The sequence below is a fragment of the Ahaetulla prasina genome, chromosome 7, assembly GCF_028640845.1.
Source record: "Ahaetulla prasina isolate Xishuangbanna chromosome 7, ASM2864084v1, whole genome shotgun sequence".
NCBI classification, from domain to species: Eukaryota; Metazoa; Chordata; class Lepidosauria; order Squamata; family Colubridae; genus Ahaetulla; species Ahaetulla prasina.
In genome coordinates, this window is record NC_080545.1 from 78,507,016 (window position 1) to 78,527,636 (window position 20,621).

The 20,621-nt window shown below is 48.1% G+C and overlaps 1 protein-coding gene across 4 annotated transcripts in view; it reads left to right on the forward strand.

Moving 5' to 3' along the window:
• The window catches only part of AGK (acylglycerol kinase), a 59,702-nt gene that overhangs the window by 21,318 nt on the left and 17,763 nt on the right, over positions 1-20,621 (forward strand). For all 4 annotated transcript variants that reach the window (XM_058189856.1, XM_058189857.1, XM_058189854.1 and 1 more), the window contains 4 exons: positions 6,320-6,414; positions 10,431-10,500; positions 16,575-16,654; positions 19,383-19,440. In XM_058189856.1, coding sequence (XP_058045839.1) covers positions 6,320-6,414; positions 10,431-10,500; positions 16,575-16,654; positions 19,383-19,440 — 303 coding nt within the window. The remainder of the gene's footprint in view (positions 1-6,319; positions 6,415-10,430; positions 10,501-16,574; positions 16,655-19,382; positions 19,441-20,621) is intronic.

Genomic DNA, 20,621 nt, shown 5'->3' on the forward strand with positions numbered 1-20,621 from the left:
GGAAGGCCACAGGTAGCCAGTGCAGTCTGCGCAGGATGGGTGTCATGCGGGAGCCACGAGGGGCTCCGTCTATCACCCGCGCAGCCGCATTCTGGACTAACTGTAGCCTCCGGATGCCCTTCAAGGGGAGCCCCATGTAGAGAGCATTGCAGTAATCCAGGCGAGACGTCACGAGTGCGTGGGTGACCGTGCATAGGGCATCCCGGTCCAGAAAGGGGCGCAACTGGCGTACCAGGCGAACCTGGTAAAACGCTCTCCTGGAGACGGCCGTCAAATGATCTTCTAGAGACAGCCGTTCATCCAGGAGGACGCCTGTTGCGAACCTCTCCATCGGGGCCCCTGACACGCCACCGATGGTCAGCTGGGGATTTAGCTGACTGTACCGGGATGCCGGCACCCACAGCCACTCTGTCTTGGCGGGATTGAGCTTGAGCCTGTTTCTCCCCATCCAGACCCGTACGGCCTCCAGACACCGGGACAGCACTTCGATAGCTTCGTTGGGGTGGTCCGGTGTAGAAAAGTACAGCTGGGTGTCATCCGCATACAGCTGGTACTTCACACGAAACCACTGATGATCTCACCCAGCGGCTTCATGTAGATGTTAAACAGTAGGCGAGAGGATCGACCCCTGCGGCACCCCACAAGTGAGGCGCCTCGGGGCCGACCTCTGCCCCCCTGTCAACACCGACTGCGACCGGTCAGAGAGATAGGAGGAGAACCACCGATAAACGGTGCCTCCCACTCCCAATCCTCCAACCGCGCAGCAGGATACCATGGTCGATGGTATCGAAAGCCGCTGAGAGGTCTAATAGGACCAGGGCAGAGGAACAACCCCTATCCCTGGCCCTCCAGAGATCATCCACCAACGCGACCAAAGCCGCCTCCGTGCTGTAACCGGGCCGGAAACCGGACTGAACGGGTCTAGATAGACAGTTTCATCCAGGTGTAAGGAAACTGATATGCCACCATATTTCTACAACCTTCGCCGCGGCGGGTTGGAGACCGGACGATAATTACCTAAAACAGCCGGGTCCAGGGAAGGCTTCTTAAGGAGGGCCTCACCACCGCCTCTTTCAAGGCGGCCGGAAGACGCCCACCAAAGAAGCGATCGTAATCGCCTGGAGCCAGCCTCGTGTCACCTCCCGAGTGGCCAGCACCAGCCAGGAGGCACGGGTCCAGTAAACACGTGGTGGCATTCAGCCTACCCAACAACCTGTCCATGTCCTCGGAGCCACAGGGTCAAACTCATCCCAGACAATATCGCCAAGACCACCCTCGAACATCTCACCCGTCACCGCAATCTTGGTCCAGACCATCCCGGCTGAACGATTTTATCGTATAGATAACCGTTAAACTCCTCAGCACGCCCCTGCAACGGGTCATCCCGCCCCTGGTGTAGGAGGGAGCGAGTCACCCAAACAGGGCGGCTGGGCGGTTATCTGCCGATGCAATGAGGGAGGAGGCGAGCTACGCCGCTTCTCAATGCCACTAGGTAAGTCCTATTATAGGACTTCACTAGTGTCCGATCAGCCTCCAAACGGCTAGACCTCCAGGAACTCTCTAGGCGTCTTCTCCGGCGCTTCATCCCCCTCAGCTCCTCGGAGAACCAAGGAGCCGGTTGGGACCTGCGCCGGGTCAGAGGCCGCAAAGGCACGACACGGTCTAAGGCCCCCGCCGCGGCCCGTTCCCAGGCCGCAACAAGTTCCTCAACCGAGCCGTGGGCCAGACCCTCAGGAAATGGCCCAAGCTCCGTCCGGAACCCATCCGGGTCCATCAGGCGCCTGGGACGGAACCAACGTATCGGCTCCGTCTCCCTGCGGTGGTGAATGGCGGTCAGAAAGTCCAGGCGAAGAAGAGAGTGATCTGACCATGACAAAGGTTCAATGACTATTTCCTTTAAGTCCAGATCTCTCAACCACTGACCAGAGACAAAAATCAGGTCCAGAGTGCCACCCCCAATGTGAGTAGGGCCATCAACTACTTGGGTCAGGTCCAAGGCCGTCATGGAAGCCATGAACTCCCGAGCTGCCGTCGATGACGAGCCGGAAGATGGCAAGTTAAAGTCCCCCATGACTAAAAGTCTGGGGGTCTCAACTGCCACCCCAGCCAGCACCTCCAGGAGCTCGGGCAGGGCGGCTGTCACGCAGCAAGGAGCCAGGTACGTGACCAGCAAGCCCATCTGACACCTATGACCCCACCTCACAAAGAGGGATTCACACCCGGCAATCTGAGGTACAGTGGTCTCCCTCGGCTCTAGACTCTCTTTAATAACAACCGCCACCCCGCCACCCCTACCCTGGGCCCTCGGCTGATGGAATGCACGGAAACCCGGTGGGCACATCTCGACCAGGGGCACGCCCCCTTCAGTGCCCAACCAGGTCTCCGTAACGCCTATAATATCCGCGGCACCCCCCTGAATCTGATCATGTATTAGGGGGGCCTTATTGGCCACGGACCGTGCGTTGCATAACACCAGACGAAGGCCCAGGCTCTGAGGGTCTTGACCATCCGGGGAACGGGAGAAGGGAGGGGGATCGGGGCGCGCGATCGCCTGCAGACATCGAGCGCGCGCCCCCCCAGAACGATGCGGTCCCCCCCTTCCGCCATATCTGCCCCTCCCACTTACCGTGCAAATGGAACCACCCTCACCAAAAGGAACGTAATCCCCCCCTATAACCTCCGAACCCATTACTGAACCGCCACGAGCGCAAGGACTGGCTCCCCACCCGGCGGGCTACTCCCAATACCCGCCCTAACCCTCCCACCCCCTCCCGACGGGTTCTCTCCCCTACCCGTTGAATCCCTCCCCTCCCAACCCTTAAAATCCCCATTAAAACTCCCTTAAAAAATTTCTTAAAACAACTAATTAAAAAGCCCCTAAGCCTCCTATTTTTAGCATGCCACCTCTCGGGGCTCCAAAGCCCGTCCTCAAGGTGGGCCCTCGATAGTATGGAGGGCCAAACCCGCAAGAGAGGGGCGTCTCGCAGGGCAAGAAGGTCAGCCGCCGTAAACGTTCGCATCACCAAGAAAGTCCGGCAGGAGGCCCATCCTGGGCCGGTCAAGATGGTAACAGATGATACAGTGACCACAACCGGTCTGTCAGTCAGTCCTGATGGGAAGCAGTCAATAGTGATCCTCGTGGGGTAGAAAACAAAACCATTCATTCAGTCAGTTCGCCACCCACCTATAAATAGTCATGGGTGGACTAAGGAAGAAGGAGAGGGGGGGGGGCGGACCGATGGTAGAGATGTTAAACAGGCCGTATGCCACCTTGAAGCGCCGAGGTAGGCCGCCGCCACCGGCCACCTCCGCCCGGCCGTCGTCACCAAAGCGTCCCATCGCCAAGATGAGGCCACCGACATCCCCCCCCAACTAGGAAGGGACGCCAGTCACTCCACCGACGCCAGCGCCAGACGAAAAAGCCAGGCCGCCACCGCCGCCAGAAAACCAACAAAGGCCGACGGGGGCCCGGTAGGCCCTCCAGATCTCCACTGGGCACAACTCCTCCTCCGGGGCTCCGGGGCTCCTCCCCTCGCCCCTGAAGTCGCCCGTCATCCATCTTCCTCCACGACTGAAGCCTCCTCCATCAGGGCGGGGGATCTAAGGGGGCCCAAGATGTCAAAGGCCCCCGCCGCCGCCGCCGCCGCCGCCAGAATGCCAAAAAGGGCCGGCGGCAGCCCGGCAAGCCGCAGGCCGCCCAGCAAGCCGCCCGGCTAGCTGCCAGGGCCGCCACTGCTTCCTCCCACGGGCGGGGTCCAAGGGGGGCCTGAACATCAGAGACCCCCCGTCGCCGTCGCTGCCGCCGCCGCCGCCGCCAGACCGCCGAAAAAGGCCGGCGGCAAGCCGCGGCCGCCCGGCAAGCCGGCAAGCCGCCCGGCCAGCCGCCATGACCACCGCTGCAGCAGGACGCTCCGGGGCTCCTCCCAACGCCCCCCGGAGTCGTCCTGCGCCAAGTCACCCCTCCTCCGGGTGACTGGATGCTCCTCCATCAGGTCCGGGGGCCCAAGATGTCACCAAGGCCCCCCCAGAACCGGACAGGGCCCGAAAAGGCCCACTGCCGCTCCCCCGATCAGCAGGGCGGCGCCATCTTGGACATGCTCAGTTGAAATTCCTGCTGTAGGGTCTTACCGAGTGCGATTTCTAGCCAACAATTTATGGCAGCCAATACAGATAGTCTGTTCTGTCCCCCCACCGCAGTCCAGGAGGCACGAGAAATAACTCAATTAGCCGGCCATTGAGTCCACGGCAGCTATCAGCTCTGGCAGCAACCCAGTGAGCGTCTGCCAAGATTTTTCTGTTATCTTTCTTGATGCTGGCGTGTCAACCAGAAAGTCAGGAATAAACAGCACTTCAGCTCAAGTTCTCTCTAAGCAGTTTGATTTGTTCGTCACGAAGCAGTATAGCAGCCCCTCCTGCTTTTATACCCTGTGGGGTGTGGCTCCGTGACTCAGCACTTTCTAGGCCTGCCCCACCCCTGCTTCTGTTTTTCCCGCCTCTCTTGTCTACGAAACCTAGGATCTAACCAGGACTGATTGTCCTCAGCTGGGTCTGGAAGCGTTTCCTGGGTGGGGGGAGATACAGGAGACAGAGGCCTCGTCACCTCTTCCACTTGACCTGCCTCTGGCTCCTGGAGCTGAGCCAGGGAAGCCAGCCCTGCAAAAGGGAGCCCTGACGGCCCTTCCCCCTCACTCTCTGAGTCACTCTCTGGCAGGGGGCCAGGCCCGGGGGGGGGGGCGGCTGGAGCCACAACCTAGTCCTTGATTTACAACAGTTTGTTTAGTGACTGTTCGAAATTACAACAGCATTGAAAAAAGGATCTTAGTTGCAGCATCTCACAGTCACATGATTAAAATGTAGATGCTTGACAACTGACTCATATTTATGACGGTGGTAGTCAGGGGTGGGCTCCTGGGGGTTCAGCAGGGTTCGGGTGATCCTCTAGCCAAAGATCTCCAGGGTTCAGCGAACCCCCAAATGCCACCCCTGGCTGGCCACGCCCGACCTGCCCTGCCCCTCCTAGGAGTCTCTATACGTAGCCTGTTCATCATTCCAGATAAGTGCAGGGGCCACGCAGAGGGTCTGGTAGGGCAAAACCTGGGCCTACCGGAGTTGTGGAAGTCCAGAAACAGGCCTGTTTCTGGCCTCCGGAGGGCCTGTGGACCCTGGAGGAAGCTGTTTTCGCCCTCCCAGAGCTCGAGGAAAGTCTCCAGAGCCTGGGGAGTGCAAAAAACTCCCAGAAGTTCTGGGGAAGCAGTTTTTGCCCTCCTGGAGGCTCAAGGAAAGCCTCCGGAGCCTGGAGAGGGTGAAAAATGCCCCCGTCCCTGCCGTGGTGCAGGCAGCCGACTGGGCCACGCCCACCATGGCCACGCCCACCATGGCCACACCCACCCAGCAACGGGCAGCGATCCCGTTGCTAAAGGATCTGAAGCCCACCCCTGGTTGTAGTGTCCCAGAGTCATATGATCCCCTTTTGCAACCTTCTGACAAGCAAAGACAATGGGGAAGCCATATTCACTTAACAACCGTGTTACTGACGTAACAACTGCAGGGATCCACTTAACCAACGTGGCAAGAAAAGTCGTAAAATGGGGCAAAACTCACTTAACCAATTTCTCACTCAGCAACATAAATGTTGGGCTCAATTGTCAGGGCTACCTGTATATCCAGGGAAATCAGGGCTGCATTTGAAACTTCAAATTCTAAGCCGTGATTCATCATGTGATTTCCCCCCACCTTTTTTTTTTTAAATCAAATCACTCCTGTATCCATTCTGTGTCCCCTTCTGTTCTTTCCCTCTAATCCAGTTGGCAGAGATAAAGATCAATTTGCAAATCTATGTGTTTAAAAAGAGTTGGTTAATTGTATATTCATGTTCAACCAGCTTGATTGCCAGGTTGCTGCTGAACTTCCTTTTTACTGGGAAAGATGCTTTGAATTACAGTGTTTATTTTTGTCTCTACTTTGCTTGGAGACCAACAAGGCCTAAATGTTTCCTCTATGCCCCAGATGCTACCTTCCACTTTATTGATAGCTGGTTCCCTAATGGAATCATATGTTGTTTAGGGCATGTGTGCCAGCTGTTCATAACAATGTGCCTAATGATTACCAAAGCCTGCTTGATTACCAGTTGACACTTGGAGGGCTGTCAAAATAACCTATTATTCCGAGCCGTTCTTTGACACAGTCTCTCAAGAAGTGCCTGCCTGTTGCATTCCATGGAGAATAGGTGGAAGGGAGTGGGATGATATTAAGCAAAATTGTGCTTCATGAAAAAGTGAATTGAATTCTGTTGATAGGACTTGTTTTGTTCTTGTTCCAGGCAGCTTTCAGTAAAATTCCCATTGGATTCATTCCTCTTGGAAAGACCAGCACTTTAAGTCATACACTTTATACTAAGAACGATAACCAAGTCCAGTAAGTATGAATTCATGGTAACATCAATGGAAAATCCATTTACTTTTTCATTACTTTTAAAACAGCAGGTTTCACTTTTAATCTATTTGTATTTCGATCTTCCTTTAAAAAGAGTTTTGCATGATATGGACTTTGTTACTTTTCTAGAAATATTATGAAATCTGTTGTTCTGAAAGAGCGCCTGTCTATTCCTTAATGAAGACACAAATCTCCATCTTAAAATCTATTATGAAGATCACACTAAGACGTAATGTGTTTTATTTGCTTCTGGCTTGGTATGTTTTACAAAACCAATCCTACCCCCCCTTCCATCTCTCTGATCCCAGCTTGGTGATCTTGCTGAAGCCCCTCTCAAGTTAATAGCAATAGCAACAGCACTTAGACTTATATACTGCTTCACAGTGCTTTACAGCCCTCTCTAAGCGGTTTTACAGAGTCAGCGTCTTACCCCCATCAATCTAGGTCCTCATTTTATCCACCTTGGAAGGATGGAAGGCTGAGTCAACCTTGAGTCTGGTGAGATTTGAACTGCCAAACTGCTGGCAGCTGGTGATCAGCAGAAGTAGTTTGCAGTACTGCACTCTAACCACTGCACCACTGCGGCTCATGCTATTGAAGGCCACGTCTTTTTGTAACAAGGCCAATGTCGTTCATGACCTGATTAGGGATAAAGAGTTATTGACATAGGTGAGTAAAGGATGGAGGGAGCTGTCTGAAAAAGATCCACATGGTTTTCATAAGTTGCAGCAGCCTCTACTGTCAGTGTAGGAAAATGATACTTCTCTATCAGTTCTCTATCAGTTCTTGATAGATAGCTGGACCTGTGATGATCTTATGTTAGATTGGGAAGCTTTAGAACAAGCTGGGGATGCTGGTGTTGTCTAGTCCTTTCAGTTGCACAGTGACATCCCTGCCTAACTGTTCAATCTCACCTCTGGATTAATGGCTGAGGCACCTAGGCTGACAGGATGGGTGATTTTAATCTGCTGCCCCTGGAGTTATTGTGTGAAAGCTCAGGATTTCAAGGCAGCCACCAGAGCAACAATGGGCTTGTCCATAATCACAGGCCCAATGTGTTGGGGGTTGTAGGAAAACCATTAAGCCCGGTTTATATGTCAGAGTAACTACGTTTTGATAGGGTCATGGTCCGGTGGTGGGAGAAAAGGATACATAGCACTTCTAGATGACTATGGGATTGACTGCTGCCATGAACATGGAGACATGTCAGCCTTGCAAGGTAGTCCAAGCAAGAAGCACACCGAGATACACTACCTCTATTTTATTGTAATGCTATACAATATTAACATAAATTTGCAAGTCTGAAAGTACATGTCTCCCCACCTTTACTGTCCAAAAAACTAGGGAGGAACAACTTTTGAGACATTTCCCACATCCATGTTTTTCTATGAACTGAGCTGCTGCTTGTCTGACCATTGTCTGGTTTTGACTCTTCCTCTTGTCTCACAAGGTCATTCCCACATAGCATTAGAGGAAAAGAGCAGTTCAATGGGTCCACACCAGGTTTTGGGTTTGATGGTTTTCCCAGCAATTGGAGAGTGTTTCTGTCTGGAGCCTACTGATGTTTAGAATATGGAGGCATCAAGGCCTCTTAATAGAATTGCTCCAGAATAGAATAGAATAGAATAGAATAGAATAGAATAGAATAGAATAGAATAGAATAGAATAGAATAGAATAGAATAGAATAGAATAGAATAGAATAGAATAGAATTCTTTATTGGCCAAGTGTGATTGGACACACAAGGGATTTGTGACAAGATACATTCATCAAGAATCATAAGGTACAACACTTAATGATAGTCATAGGATACAAATAAGCAATCAAATCATACTAGGAAGCAATCAATATAAATCATAAGGATACAAGCAACAAAGTTACAGTCATGCAGTCATAGGTGGAAGGAGATGGGTGATAGGAATGATGAGAAGGCTACAGTGTTTCCCCAAAAATATTATATTTTTTTGAACCCTAAAATAAGCGCTTGGCCTTATTGCCATGCGTTCAAAAGCCCGATTGGGCTTATTATCAGGGGATGTCTTATTTTGGGAGAAAGAGGATAATAGTAATAGTAATGCAGACTTAGTAACTAGTTTGACAGTGTTGTGGGAATTAGTTGTTAAGCAGAGTGATGGCGTTCGGAGGGGAAAACTGTTCTTGTGTCTAGTTGTTCTGGTGTGCAGTGCTCTATAGCATCGTTTTGAGGATAGGAGCTGAAACAGTTTATGTCCAGGATGTGTGGGATCTGTAGATATTTTCACAGCCCTCTTTTTGACTCGTGCAGTATACAGGTCCTCAATGGAAGGCAGGTTGGTAGCCATTGTTTTTTCTGCAGTTCTAATTATCCTCTGAAGTCTGTGTCCATCTTGTTGGGTTGCAGAACCAAACCGGACAGGTTTTTTTTTTTTGCATTTATATCCCGCCCTTCTCCGAAGACTCAGGGCGGCTTACACTATGTCAAGCAATAGTCTTCATCCATTTGTATACTATATACAAAGTCAGCTTATTGCCCCCAATAATCTGGGTCCTCATTTTACCTACCTTATAAAGGATGGAAGGCTGAGTCAACCTTGGGCCTGGTGGGACTTGAACCTGCAATATTGCAAGCAGTTGCTGTTAATAATAGGCTGCATTAGCCTGTTGCACCACCAGTTATAGAGGTGCGTATGGTAGACTCAATAGTTCCTCTGTAGAATGGCCTTCCCTGTGTGTTGATTCTGGGGTTGTCCTTGGTTTTCTGAGTTCCAGGAAAAAAGATGTCATTGAAGATGCCTAGGGAAACAATAGTGCATTAAGTCCAGTTAGACTCAAGAAAGAAGCAGTCTCCAGTCCTCAGTCCTTTCAAGCATTCCAGAATGATAACTACAATGAATACTTGAAAGGTATTCAAGGTCACCAAAATGCCTTGTAAAACTACAAAGCTTGCAGTTCCTATTTATAATGGTAGGAGTTAAATTTCAAGACCTTTATTTGTTTGTTTCTAACATTCCCGTGTATTGTTCAGTTATTTTAGGTAAATCTGATTTTTCTAAATATTTTGTTATCTCTTCCTCCAAAATTTCCTCTTGACAATATAGTTTTTCATAATATTTTTGAATTATCTTCTTTTCTTCATTACTATAATGTAATTTCCCCTTTTCATCTTGTAAATGTTTTATTATTTTCTTCTCCTTCTCTTTTTATTTTGTATGCTAGCCATCTTCCTGGTTTGTTTGCATTTTCAAAAAAGTTCTGCCTGAATGCTCTTAATTTATTTGCTAAACATTCTTGTTTGTTTAAGGAAAATATTTGAATCTATATTCTGTGGTGAAAAGGGAGTAATGGAAAAATATTTGAATAGGAGGATTTAGAATCAGGCTTAAATATCAGAAAAACGATTGATTGAAAACTAAAGGGTTTAATTTGGAGGAAGTAATGAGGGAAGGGGGGAAAAAAGGAACTGATTAATGATTAGAATTCAGGGCGAAGGGTAAGATTAGTTATACAATACAAATAAAGAAAAGAAAAGAAAAATTAGAAAAAAACATTAAGGCAATAAGTGAAACATATAAAGTGTGTTGGAAGATAACTAAAAGTTTTATAAATTTGGAACTTGGCCAAAAAATGCATTGTATGTTTGCTTGTGTGTGTTTTATCAGGCCATTCTAGAAGATACTAGAAGAGATACTAGAAGATAGTTAGAAGATCCTAATTATATCAGGCTAGGCTGACACTCACTTGATCCCAAGGCCATCAACACTGATCAGTAACAAGCTTTTGAGCCTAACACAGCGGTCTGCAAACTTGGCTCTTTTAAGACTTGTGGACTTCAACTCCCAGAACTCTGGGAGTTGAAGTCTACAAGTCTTAAAAGAGCCAAGTTTGCAGACCCCTGGCCTAACACTTTCCCAATTCTGCTATGAAAGATGTTTTAATGGGTGATGGATTTTACTACTGTATGTGTTAAGGGCTATATACTGTTGCTTGACTTCTATGTTATTCTCTTTTTTTCCTCCTAAGGTGTATCACGGATGCCACATTGTCCATACTGAGAGGAGAGACAGTTCAACTTGATGTCTTGCAGATTAAGGTAGCAATATTTCATTTGTAAATGTTGCATTTGGGAAAGTTATTTTTGTTTCTACACTTGCACGTTCTTATTTTGGGTCGTAATGCCATTCTGATTACTTATTTTGATAGAGCCCATTCATCTGAAATAGCTTGTTTAAAGTCTACATGAGTATATATGAGTGTGTGTGTGTGTGTGTGTATATATATATATATATATATATATCGGGGGGAAATCTAAAATTTTTTGCTACCTGTTCTGTGGGTGTTGCTTGGTGGGTGGGTGTGTCCTGTGACTAAGTGGGCGTGGCCAACTCAATGTCACTCACAGCCATGCCCACTCAGTCACAACCCCCACCATCAAGCCATGTCCACAGAACCCATTAGGGGAAAAAAATTAATTTCTATTCTGCCTTTTCCCTTTCCCTCGCCACCTGTTCTCCTTTCACCTAGGCCCCGGAGCCGCCACCTGCCTCAATGGGGTCTGGGAATGCACCATTCCCCTACTCCAGCCTTTCTCCGGAGTTGCCGCCCACTCACCACCCGCTCGTCCTTCGCCTTTGGTCAGGAGCCGGGGCCGAGGGACGACCCATTCCCTGAGGCCCTGGAGTCGCCCCCTGCTCGCCGCCTTCTCAACCGGGTCGGGGCATGCACCATTCCCCGACACCAGCCTTATCCCGGAGCCGCCGCCCGCTCTACCTTCATCACGTGACATATACTTACTTTCCTCCAGCGGCTGGCTGCCAGGAAAGGCAAGCGTCCAAAAGTTACTGGAGTTGCTCTCCTTGAATATGCCGCCTTGTTCTATGCGCCTGCGCAAGCGCACACCCAACCTGCCGCTGATAAATAAATGAAATAAACATTGTGCGCTTGCACAGTCGGTGCATGGAACAAGCAGCAATGGTGGCGGCATATTCAAGAGGAGGAACTCCAGTAACTTTTGGACGCTTGCCTTTCCTGGCAGCCAGCCACTGGAAGAAAGTAAGTATACGCTGCGTGGTGAAGGAAGAGCGGGTGGCAGCTCCGGGACAAGGCTGGTGCCGGGGAATGGTGCATTCCCCGACCCGGTTGAGGCAGGCGGCGAGCAGGGGTTGGCTCTGGGGTCTCAGGGGAATGAGGTATCCCTGGGCCCTGACCAAAGGCGAAGGGGAAACAGGCGGCAAGAAGGCAGCAAGTGGGCAAAAGAAGAGTGGGTGGCGGCTCCGGGGAAAGGCCGGAGTCAGGGAATGGTGCATTCCCTGACCCGGTTGGGGCAGGCAGCGGCTCCGGGGCCTCGGGGAATGGGCCCCGGCCCCTGACTGAAGGGCGAGCAGGTGGCGAGCTTGCAAAGGCTGGACTGTGGTGTCCAGCTTGCAAAGGCTGGACTGTGGGCCATGGAGTGGTTCGGGGGTGTGGCCAGCCAGCGATTGCTACCGGATCGGCGAACCAGAACCAATCTCCGCTACCTACTCACCCGATATGGTAGCATTTCACCCCTGAAATATATATATGATAATATACGGCAAAAGAATTGTTAAGGCATGTTTAAAATACCATTATAATACAAATAAATCAAGGGTGTCAAACTCAATTTCATTGAGGGCCGCATCAGGGTTGTGGTTGACCTTGGGGGGGTTGGGGTGGGGTGGGTGTGTCCTGTGACTAAGTGGGCGTGGCCAACTCAATGTCACTCACAGCCATGCCCACTCAGTCACAACCCCCACCATCAAGCCATGTCCACAGAACCCATTAGGGGGAAAAATTAATTTCTATTCTGCCTTTTCCCTTTCCCTCGCCACCTGTTCTCCCTTCACCTAGGCCCCGGAGCCGCCACCTGCCTCAATGGGGTCGGGGAATGCACCATTCCCCTACTCCAGCCTTTCTCCGGAGTTGCCGCCCACTCACCACCCGCTCGTCCTTCGCCTTTGGTCAGGAGCCGGGGCCGAGGGACGCCCCATTCCCTGAGGCCCCGGAGTCGCCCCCTGCTCGCCGCCTCCTCAACCGGGTCAGGGAATGCACCATTCCCCGACACCATTCCCCGACACCAGCCTTGTCCCGGAGCCGCCGCCAGCTCTTCCTTCATCATGCAACATATACTTACTTTCCTCCAGCGGCTGGCTGCCAGGAAAGGCAAGTGTCCAAAAGTTACTGGAGTTGCTCTCCTTGAATATGCCACTTTGTTCTATGCGCCGGCTGCGCAAGCGCACACCCAACCTGCCGCTGATAAATAAATGAAATAAACGGTGTGCGCTTGCGCAGTCGGTGCATGGAACAAGCAGCAATGGTGGCGGCATATTCAAGGGGAGGAACTCCAGTAACTTTTGGACGCTTGCCTTTCCTGGCAGCCAGCCACTGGAAGAAAGTAAGTATGCGCTGCGTGGCGAAGGAAGAGCAGGCGGTGGCTCCGGGACAAGGCTGGTGTCGGGGAATGGTGCATTCCCCGACCCGGTTGAGGCAGGTGGCGAGCAGGGGGTGGCTCTGGGGTCTCAGGGGAATGAGGTATCCCTGGGCCCTGACCAAAGGCGAAGGGGGAACAGGCGGCAAACAGGCAGCAAGCGGGCAAAGGAAGAGTGGGCGGCGGCTCCGGGAAAAGGCCGGAGTCGGGAAATGGTGCATTCCCTGACCCGGTTGGGGCAGGCGGCGGCTCTGGGGCCTCAGGGAATGGGCCCCGGCCCCTGGCCGAAGGGCGAGCAGGTGGCGAGCTTGCAAAGGCTGGACTGTGGTGTCCAGCTTGCAAAGGCTGGACTGTGGGCCATGGAGTGGTTCGGGGGTGTGGCCAGCCAGCAATTGCTACCGGATCGGCGAACCAGAACCAATCTCCGCTACCTACTCACCCGATATGGTAGCATTTCACCCCTGACATATATATATGATAATATACGGCAAAAGAATTGTTAAGGCATGTTTAAAATACCATTATAATACAAATAAATCAAGGGTGTCAAACTCAATTTCATTGAGGGCCGCATCAGGGTTGTGGTTGACCTTGGGGGGGTTGGGGTGGGGTGGGTGTGGCCAGGTCGACATCACTCATGTCGGGCGACACCTGTGGTGGCCTGGACGGGGCTGGGGGGGAACTATCGTCTCCAGTGGAGGAAAGAGAGAGCAGGGCGAGCACCAAACCCTTGGACACCGGAGGAGCCTTTGCTTTCCATCTCAGGCCATGTGGACGACCAACCCAAATGATGGTGCGGACTGGTCCTTCGCTGTTCCCAGGGCAGCTCTCTGGGCCAGATCTAACCAATTCTTGAATACAGCTCGCCTGTCTGGAACCCATACCTCATTTTGGACATTAATACAATTGAGCATGTCCAGAAATATTTTACAAGAGTTCTCCACTCTTCTGTTTACAAAAAAATACCTTATGCCACCAGACTTGAAATCCTGGGTTTAGAAAATTTAGAACTCCGCCGCCTTCGACATGACCTGAGTTTAACTCATAGAATCATCTGTTACAATGTCCTTCCTGTTGAAGACTACTTCAGCTTCAATCGCAACAATACACGAGCACACAATAGATTTAAGCTTAATGTGAACCGCTCCAATCTTGATTGCAGAAAATATGACTTCAGTAACAGAGTTGTTAATGCCTGGAATGCACTACCTGACTCTGTGGTCTCTTCCCAAAATCCCCAAAGCTTTAACCAAAGACTATCTACTATTGACCTCACCCCATTCCTAAGAGGTCTGTAAGGGGCGTGCATAAGAGCACCAACGTGCCTACCGTTCCTGTCCTAATGTTCCGTTTGATTGTTTACAATTTCATATAGTTATTACATACTTATGGTTTTATATATATGCTTATATATCATATAGTTATTTCATGCTTATGCTTATATATAATGTTGTGACAAACAAACAAATAAAATAAATAAATAAATAAATAAATATATCGCGGGCCGGATGAAGCCTGCACGGACGCTGAGTTTGACAACCCTGACTAGGGGTGAAATGCTCCCTGATCGTGTGATCCGGTAGCAATGGTGGCGGCTGGTTCGGAGGACCGGTAGCAAAAATCCCTGGCCCCGCCCCCCCTGCCTCTGCTGAGCCACACCATCTGCAGAGGTTTTTTTTTTACTTTTAAAAGCCGGTTTTTCTTCAGCCGAAACAGGCCTTTAAAAGTAAAAAAAAGCCTTTGAGGATCCCGCCCCTCAGCTGAGACTGGCAGAGACTTTAAACTTTTTAAAAAAAATTAAAGTCTCCTCTGCCGATCTCACCTGAGTTCCTCATCAGCAGAACCTTACTTGTACTCCTACTTATAGAAAACATGTTTTCTACAAGTAAGAGTAGAGATTCTAAGGCACTTACCTGATTACTGAGGAATGCATGGCTCTCTTTCCAGCCTGAAAGCAGTTTCATTTTCAGCCAGAAAGAATCAATCGCTCAGCTAATCTATTTGGCTGGCTCTGCTGGCTGAGGAACTCTGGGATTTGAAGTCCACAATAAAATAAAATAAAATAATAAAATAAAATATTTGTGCAGCTTTCTGAGATTTGGGGTGTTTCTGTAGTGTTTCATTCTAACTACACAAACACACAAAATCTCAGAAAGCTGTATGTGGCATATTGTGTGTGTGTGTGTGTATGAGTTGTGTGTGTGTAAAGTGTGAAAGTTGATTTTTGAGCTTTTTGTGGCTACGTGAAGTGTGAAGTGCAGCTGCTTTTACATTGTGTGTGAGTCAGTTGTGTTGTGTGTGTGTAAAGTGTGAAAGTTGGTTTTTGGTACCTCTTATTGTTTTTTTATACTTTGTTTATTATTTTTATTATTTATTGCTATTGGCCACGCCCACCCAGCCATCTGACCACCAAGCCACGCCCACCAATTAAGCCACACCCACAGAACCGGTAGGGAAAATTTTTAGATTTCACCCCTGCCCCTGACATATATGAAATACAGTTGCATTCACATAGGTAGCACAAGGTATTTGCTTTGTTATTTAGCTAGGCCAGTGATGGCTAACCTTTTTGCCATCGCGTGCCAAGGACGGGGTGTGGGGGGGTCATGTGTATGTGTGCCCACACCCATAATTCTATGTGCCCCACCCCCACGCATGCGCACGCGACTCTTCCCCCCCCCCCCGACATGCGATGGCCCGGTAGCCCCATTTTTCTCTCTTACCTATCTCCAAAGCCTCTATGAATCTGGGAGGGTGGAAAATGGCCTTCCCCATTTCCCTGGAGGCCCTCCTGATGCCAGAAATGGCCCATTTACCAACTTCCGGTTGGACAGGAAGTGACTTTTTTGCTGTTCCCCAGCCTCCAGACTCCTAGAGAGGCTCTGGGGGGAGGCTGGGGACAGCAAAAAAAGTCATTTCCTGTCCAACCGGAAGTTGGTAAATGGGCCGTTTCTGGCCGCCAAAGGGCCTGGGGAGGGGTGGGAAAGGCAGTTTTCCACTCCTCCCGGACTCCTAGAGAGGCTCTGGAGCCAGGTAAGAGAGAAAAATGGCCCTTCCCCACCATCACCCAGACCCTCTGGAGGCAGGAAACAGCCTGTTTCCCTACTTCTGGTGGGCCCAGGAGGCCCAAAAAATCAGCTGGAGCTGAGCTCGTGTGCCCACTACGCATGCCACCTGTGGCACGTAGGCCATAGGTTCACCATCACGGAGCTGGGAAATTTTGCTTTTAATTTTTTAGTTGTTGATGCAGATAAGATTGCCCACTGCCAAAGCATACAATGATTTCATTCTGTGAAGGCAATATCTTCTGGCTGTTTGTTTGTTTTTTTTGGCTTACCTGCTTCGTACAGTGAAAATAGTAGCCTGAGAGGGAAGGGAAGGAACAGGAGGAAGAAGAGGAAGAAAATCCTTTTATTTCAGCAAGGCACATCAAGCAAAAATCTGCTAAATAATCTGTGCTACTTTTAGCTGACAAGATGAAATTGGTTGAAAAGATGGAGCTAAACTCAATTTGCATTAATTTATTATAATTTAATAATTCTATTCTGTGGACCTGCCATAGTAACATAAAATGGTCAGTATTTTTAATTTTTATTTTTAACTTACAGCCAGATACATATTTATTCTGCTGATGCTGCTATCACTAGATTAAGGTAATGTAAAGGTTTGGCTGCCTCTGTATATAACAAGATTTCTGTTTTTGCGTTTTCCTTTATGGAAAGGGGAACAAAGAACAGGCAGTATTTGCTGTGAGTGGCTTACGGTGGGGCTCTTACAGAGATGCAGGAGCAAAAGTCAGCAAGTAAGTAAATATTTTGCTCTAACCTATATTTATGTCTAGTTTTTCTCCTGTATGTTTCTTCCATTGAGGCATTGTTCCAAAATCATTATTACCAACGTATTCTTCTAGCTCCAGTAGCCTGAAGATTTCTGTTCCCTCTAGTTCCCATTCCATACGTTTCTTGGCTATCGTTCTGCAGCTCTGATGATTAATTCCTCATTCTCAAGGCCCTGCTCTTCTCCCTCTCTTGAGAAAGAGATTAAGTCATAGTATTTTACCAAGAGCCTCCCTAATTGATAGAAAGTTACTTGACACGGACTGCATGAAACGGATTTGTGGTTTCTACGTAGTGGCCCTCTGTGTATAATCTGTAATCACAAAACCATCTAGTATCCATTGATCATCCATGGTCATCTGGATAATATCTATTTTTGAACCAGACAGGATTATTGATAATGATATATAGTCGTCCATACAATATAGGAGTATAGTCCCAAATGTGCTTTTTCAGGAGGCAACTGGACTTTCTTGTTTGTTTCTTTGAAGACGTTTCGCTTCTCATCCAAGAAGTGGATGAATGAAGGATTTATACTCCATGCAGACATCTAATCATTTGCATCCTTTTAGAGGGTCTTTGAAGCACTTGGAGGTTTATCTGTGTCCTCAGAGTCACCTGAGTAGTGCTTCTGATTCCTGTAGTCTGCAGTTTTTCCTCTGGAAATCCATTTCTTCTCCCACACCATTCAAAGGTTGTTTATCTCAAATTGTATAGCTAAAAGTCTATAGAGATTCTCAGTCATCCAGGTCATGGTTGTCCCAAAGGTGCTTTTTCAAGACGCAGCTGGACTTCCTTGTTTTTTCTTTTTCTTTTTTCTTTCTTTCTTTTTCAAACAAGAAAGTCCAGTTGCCTCCTGAAAAAGCATCTTTGGGACAACCATGACCTGGATGACTGAACATCTCTATAAACTTAGAGGAGTATAGTGTTATAAGTGAGGAGCTATAGGTGTCACATGAAAACTCATATAGACTTCTACATTTATGAGCAGGAATGGTTACCCCTCTTCCACAACTGAGATGTACAGTTAGCTATTGTTTTTCTTCTAAGCGTTCTCTGAAGAAATAGGTTCTTCCTCTCTAGTGAGCTATCAATTCCTGGCAAATAGATGGGGAAGAAATGGAGCAGGAGTGAAATGCTCCCAGATCGGACCGGATCACACGATCCGGTAGCGATCGTGGCCGGTGGTTCGGTGATCCGGTAGCGATGGTGGAGCAAAGCTCCGCCCACCTGCCTGGGTTAAAACCAGGAAGTAATGTGTTTTGCACATGGCAGAAGGTCTGTGCGCACATGGGATGCGCATGCATGGCACACTTCCGAACCAGTAGTAAATTTCACCCCTGAAATGGAAGTAGTGACAGATTTTATTTTCCTGGGCTCCAAGATCACTGCAGATGAGGACTACAGGCAAGAAATTAAAAAACACTTGCTTCTGGGGAGGAAAGCCATAGCAAATCTAGAAGGCATACTAAAAAACAGAGGCATCATCCTGTCACCAAAAGTGTGTATAATCAAGGCTATGGTTTTCCAAGTTGCAATGTATGGCTCTGAAAGTTGGACCAAAGAATTGAGGCCTTTGAATCTGGTGCTGGAAAAGACTCCTGCGAGTCCCTTCTTAGAGGAGATCAACCCTGACTGCTCCTTAGAAGGTCAGATCCTGAAGATGAAACTCAAATACTTTGGCCACTTAATGAGAAGGAGGGACTCACGGGACTCACTGGAGAAGAGCCTAATGCTGGGAAAGATTGAGGGCAAAAGAAGAAGGGGACGACAGAGAATGAGGTGGCTGGATGGAGTTGCTGAGTCGGCATAAGCTTAAATGGACTCCAGAGGATGGTAGAGGACAGGAAGACCTGGAGGAACATTGTCCATGGGGTCGTGATGGGTCGGACACGACTTTGCAACTAACAACAACAACTGTTGATTTATGGTAGATGTGGAATCGGACACAATAGGCTGCTTTTAAAATTGACATAAAGACGCTGTATGTAGACTGATTGTGTGAATCTTCTGAGAGACAGATTCAAGCTATTGCTTTAGTTCTATTTTAATAAACTTTTTTTCCTGTTCAGTATTTTTTCTCTTAATGTTTAAACTTTGCTGATCAAAGTTTTAAGATTCTAAACCATATAAATATGAACACGCTTTGTATGGAAGAATGCTCTGGCTTCTGCAGCAGGAAATCACAAGCTCAATGCACTTGTTTAGTAAGAAGTTAAAAGCAGGATAGAACAACCTAATTCTGTACAAGTACTTTAGAAATAGCAATATGCCAATGTTTTCTCAACCTTGGCGACTTTTAAGATCTGTGGATTTCAACTCCCAGAATTCCCCAGCCAGCACAGCTGACTAGAGAATTCTGGGAATTGAAGTTCGCAAATCTTAAAAGTCACCAAGGTTGAAAAACACTTCAGTATGCAATTAAGTACTGTAGTTCAGTGGACTAGGCTGGGAATGACATATTAAGACTGCTACATTCAGATGACCTCTAGATAAGCCAGAATTTACCAAGCCACATCTGCATTAGCATGAAGCCAGGACTAATTGCATTCTTCTTTTTATTGTCTTTTTATTGTCTTTCATGTACAATTATAAAACTGTAACAAATGCTTTTGATTTTAAAAAAGTGTATTAAAAATGCTAATTGCTTTCCTTAGATTTCAGTTTTTCTTTTTTCTTTTTGTTATGTTCTAGATACTGGTATCTGGGACCTCTGAAAATCCAGGCAGCCCATTTTTTTAACACATTAAAGGTAATTATTAGCAATCACTCAATATTATTTCATTGCTAGAAACTAAAAAAAAGTATCATGTTTCTGTACATCTAGTCCAGGGGTCTGCGACCTTAAACATTCAAAGAGCCACTTGGACCCGTTTCCCACAGAAAAGAAAACACCGGGAGCCACAAAACCCTCCCTGTTTCTTGACTATTTTTTGAGCTAGCATATGTTGTTGGATTAAACGTTCTGTTTTCTTCTGAAACTTTTCTTTTCTTGGATTTATCCATGGTTGGCCTACAGAGGGTTGAAAAGCTCAATAAATCGCGTGCTGGCAAGTGTTGCACATTGGCAGCTGTGAGTGATACTTTGAGTGACAAGGAGCTGCAGCAGAGTGGTGAAAGAGCCACATACGGCTCCAGAGCCACAGGTTGCTGACCCCTGATCTAGTTGTCTGTCATACAATGGTGTGCTAAATAACACCTATGGATAACAAGACATTTGTTCTCCTGTCCCTTCCTCTCTCCAGCCCTTAGAAGCAGATATTTAACACAAACACTGTGATTCAGGAAACAGTTACAGGTATCCCAAAGGGGCTTTTTAAAGAGACAACTGGACTTCTTTGTTTTTCTTTGAAGACGTTTCGCTTCTCATCCAAGAAGCTTCTTCAGCTCTGACTTGATGGTGAAGAATGGAAGGATTTATACTTATTGCAGAGTATAAATTTATAAAATAAATATAAAATAAATTTATAAATATATAAAATATGTACTCCTTGCAGAGCTGTCTGCAAGGAGTATAAATCCCTCCACTCCCAACCATCCAGTGAGAGCTGAAGAAGCTTCTTGGATGAGAAGCGAAACGTCTTCAAAGAACAAGGAAGTCCAGTTGCCTCTTGAAAAAGCACCTTTGGGACAACTATGGCCTGAATGTCTGAGAATTTCTGTAGACAGTTACTGGTATCAGTACTAGTAACCCTCAATAGCCTGACTCTTCATTGTTGAAAGTGGTAGTGAGGGTATGCAATAGATAACTGCATTGTGGAATGGATGGTATCAGCTTCCACAGTGCAGTTATCTATCATATAAAGAAGTATTTCCTGAATCTTCCCATATGTAAATTCACTGAATGATTTAAGGCTCTAATATTGCAGGTAGATCAGGGGTGTCAAACTCAAGACCTGCAGGCCGAATCCAGCCCACGGGGTCCTTAGATCT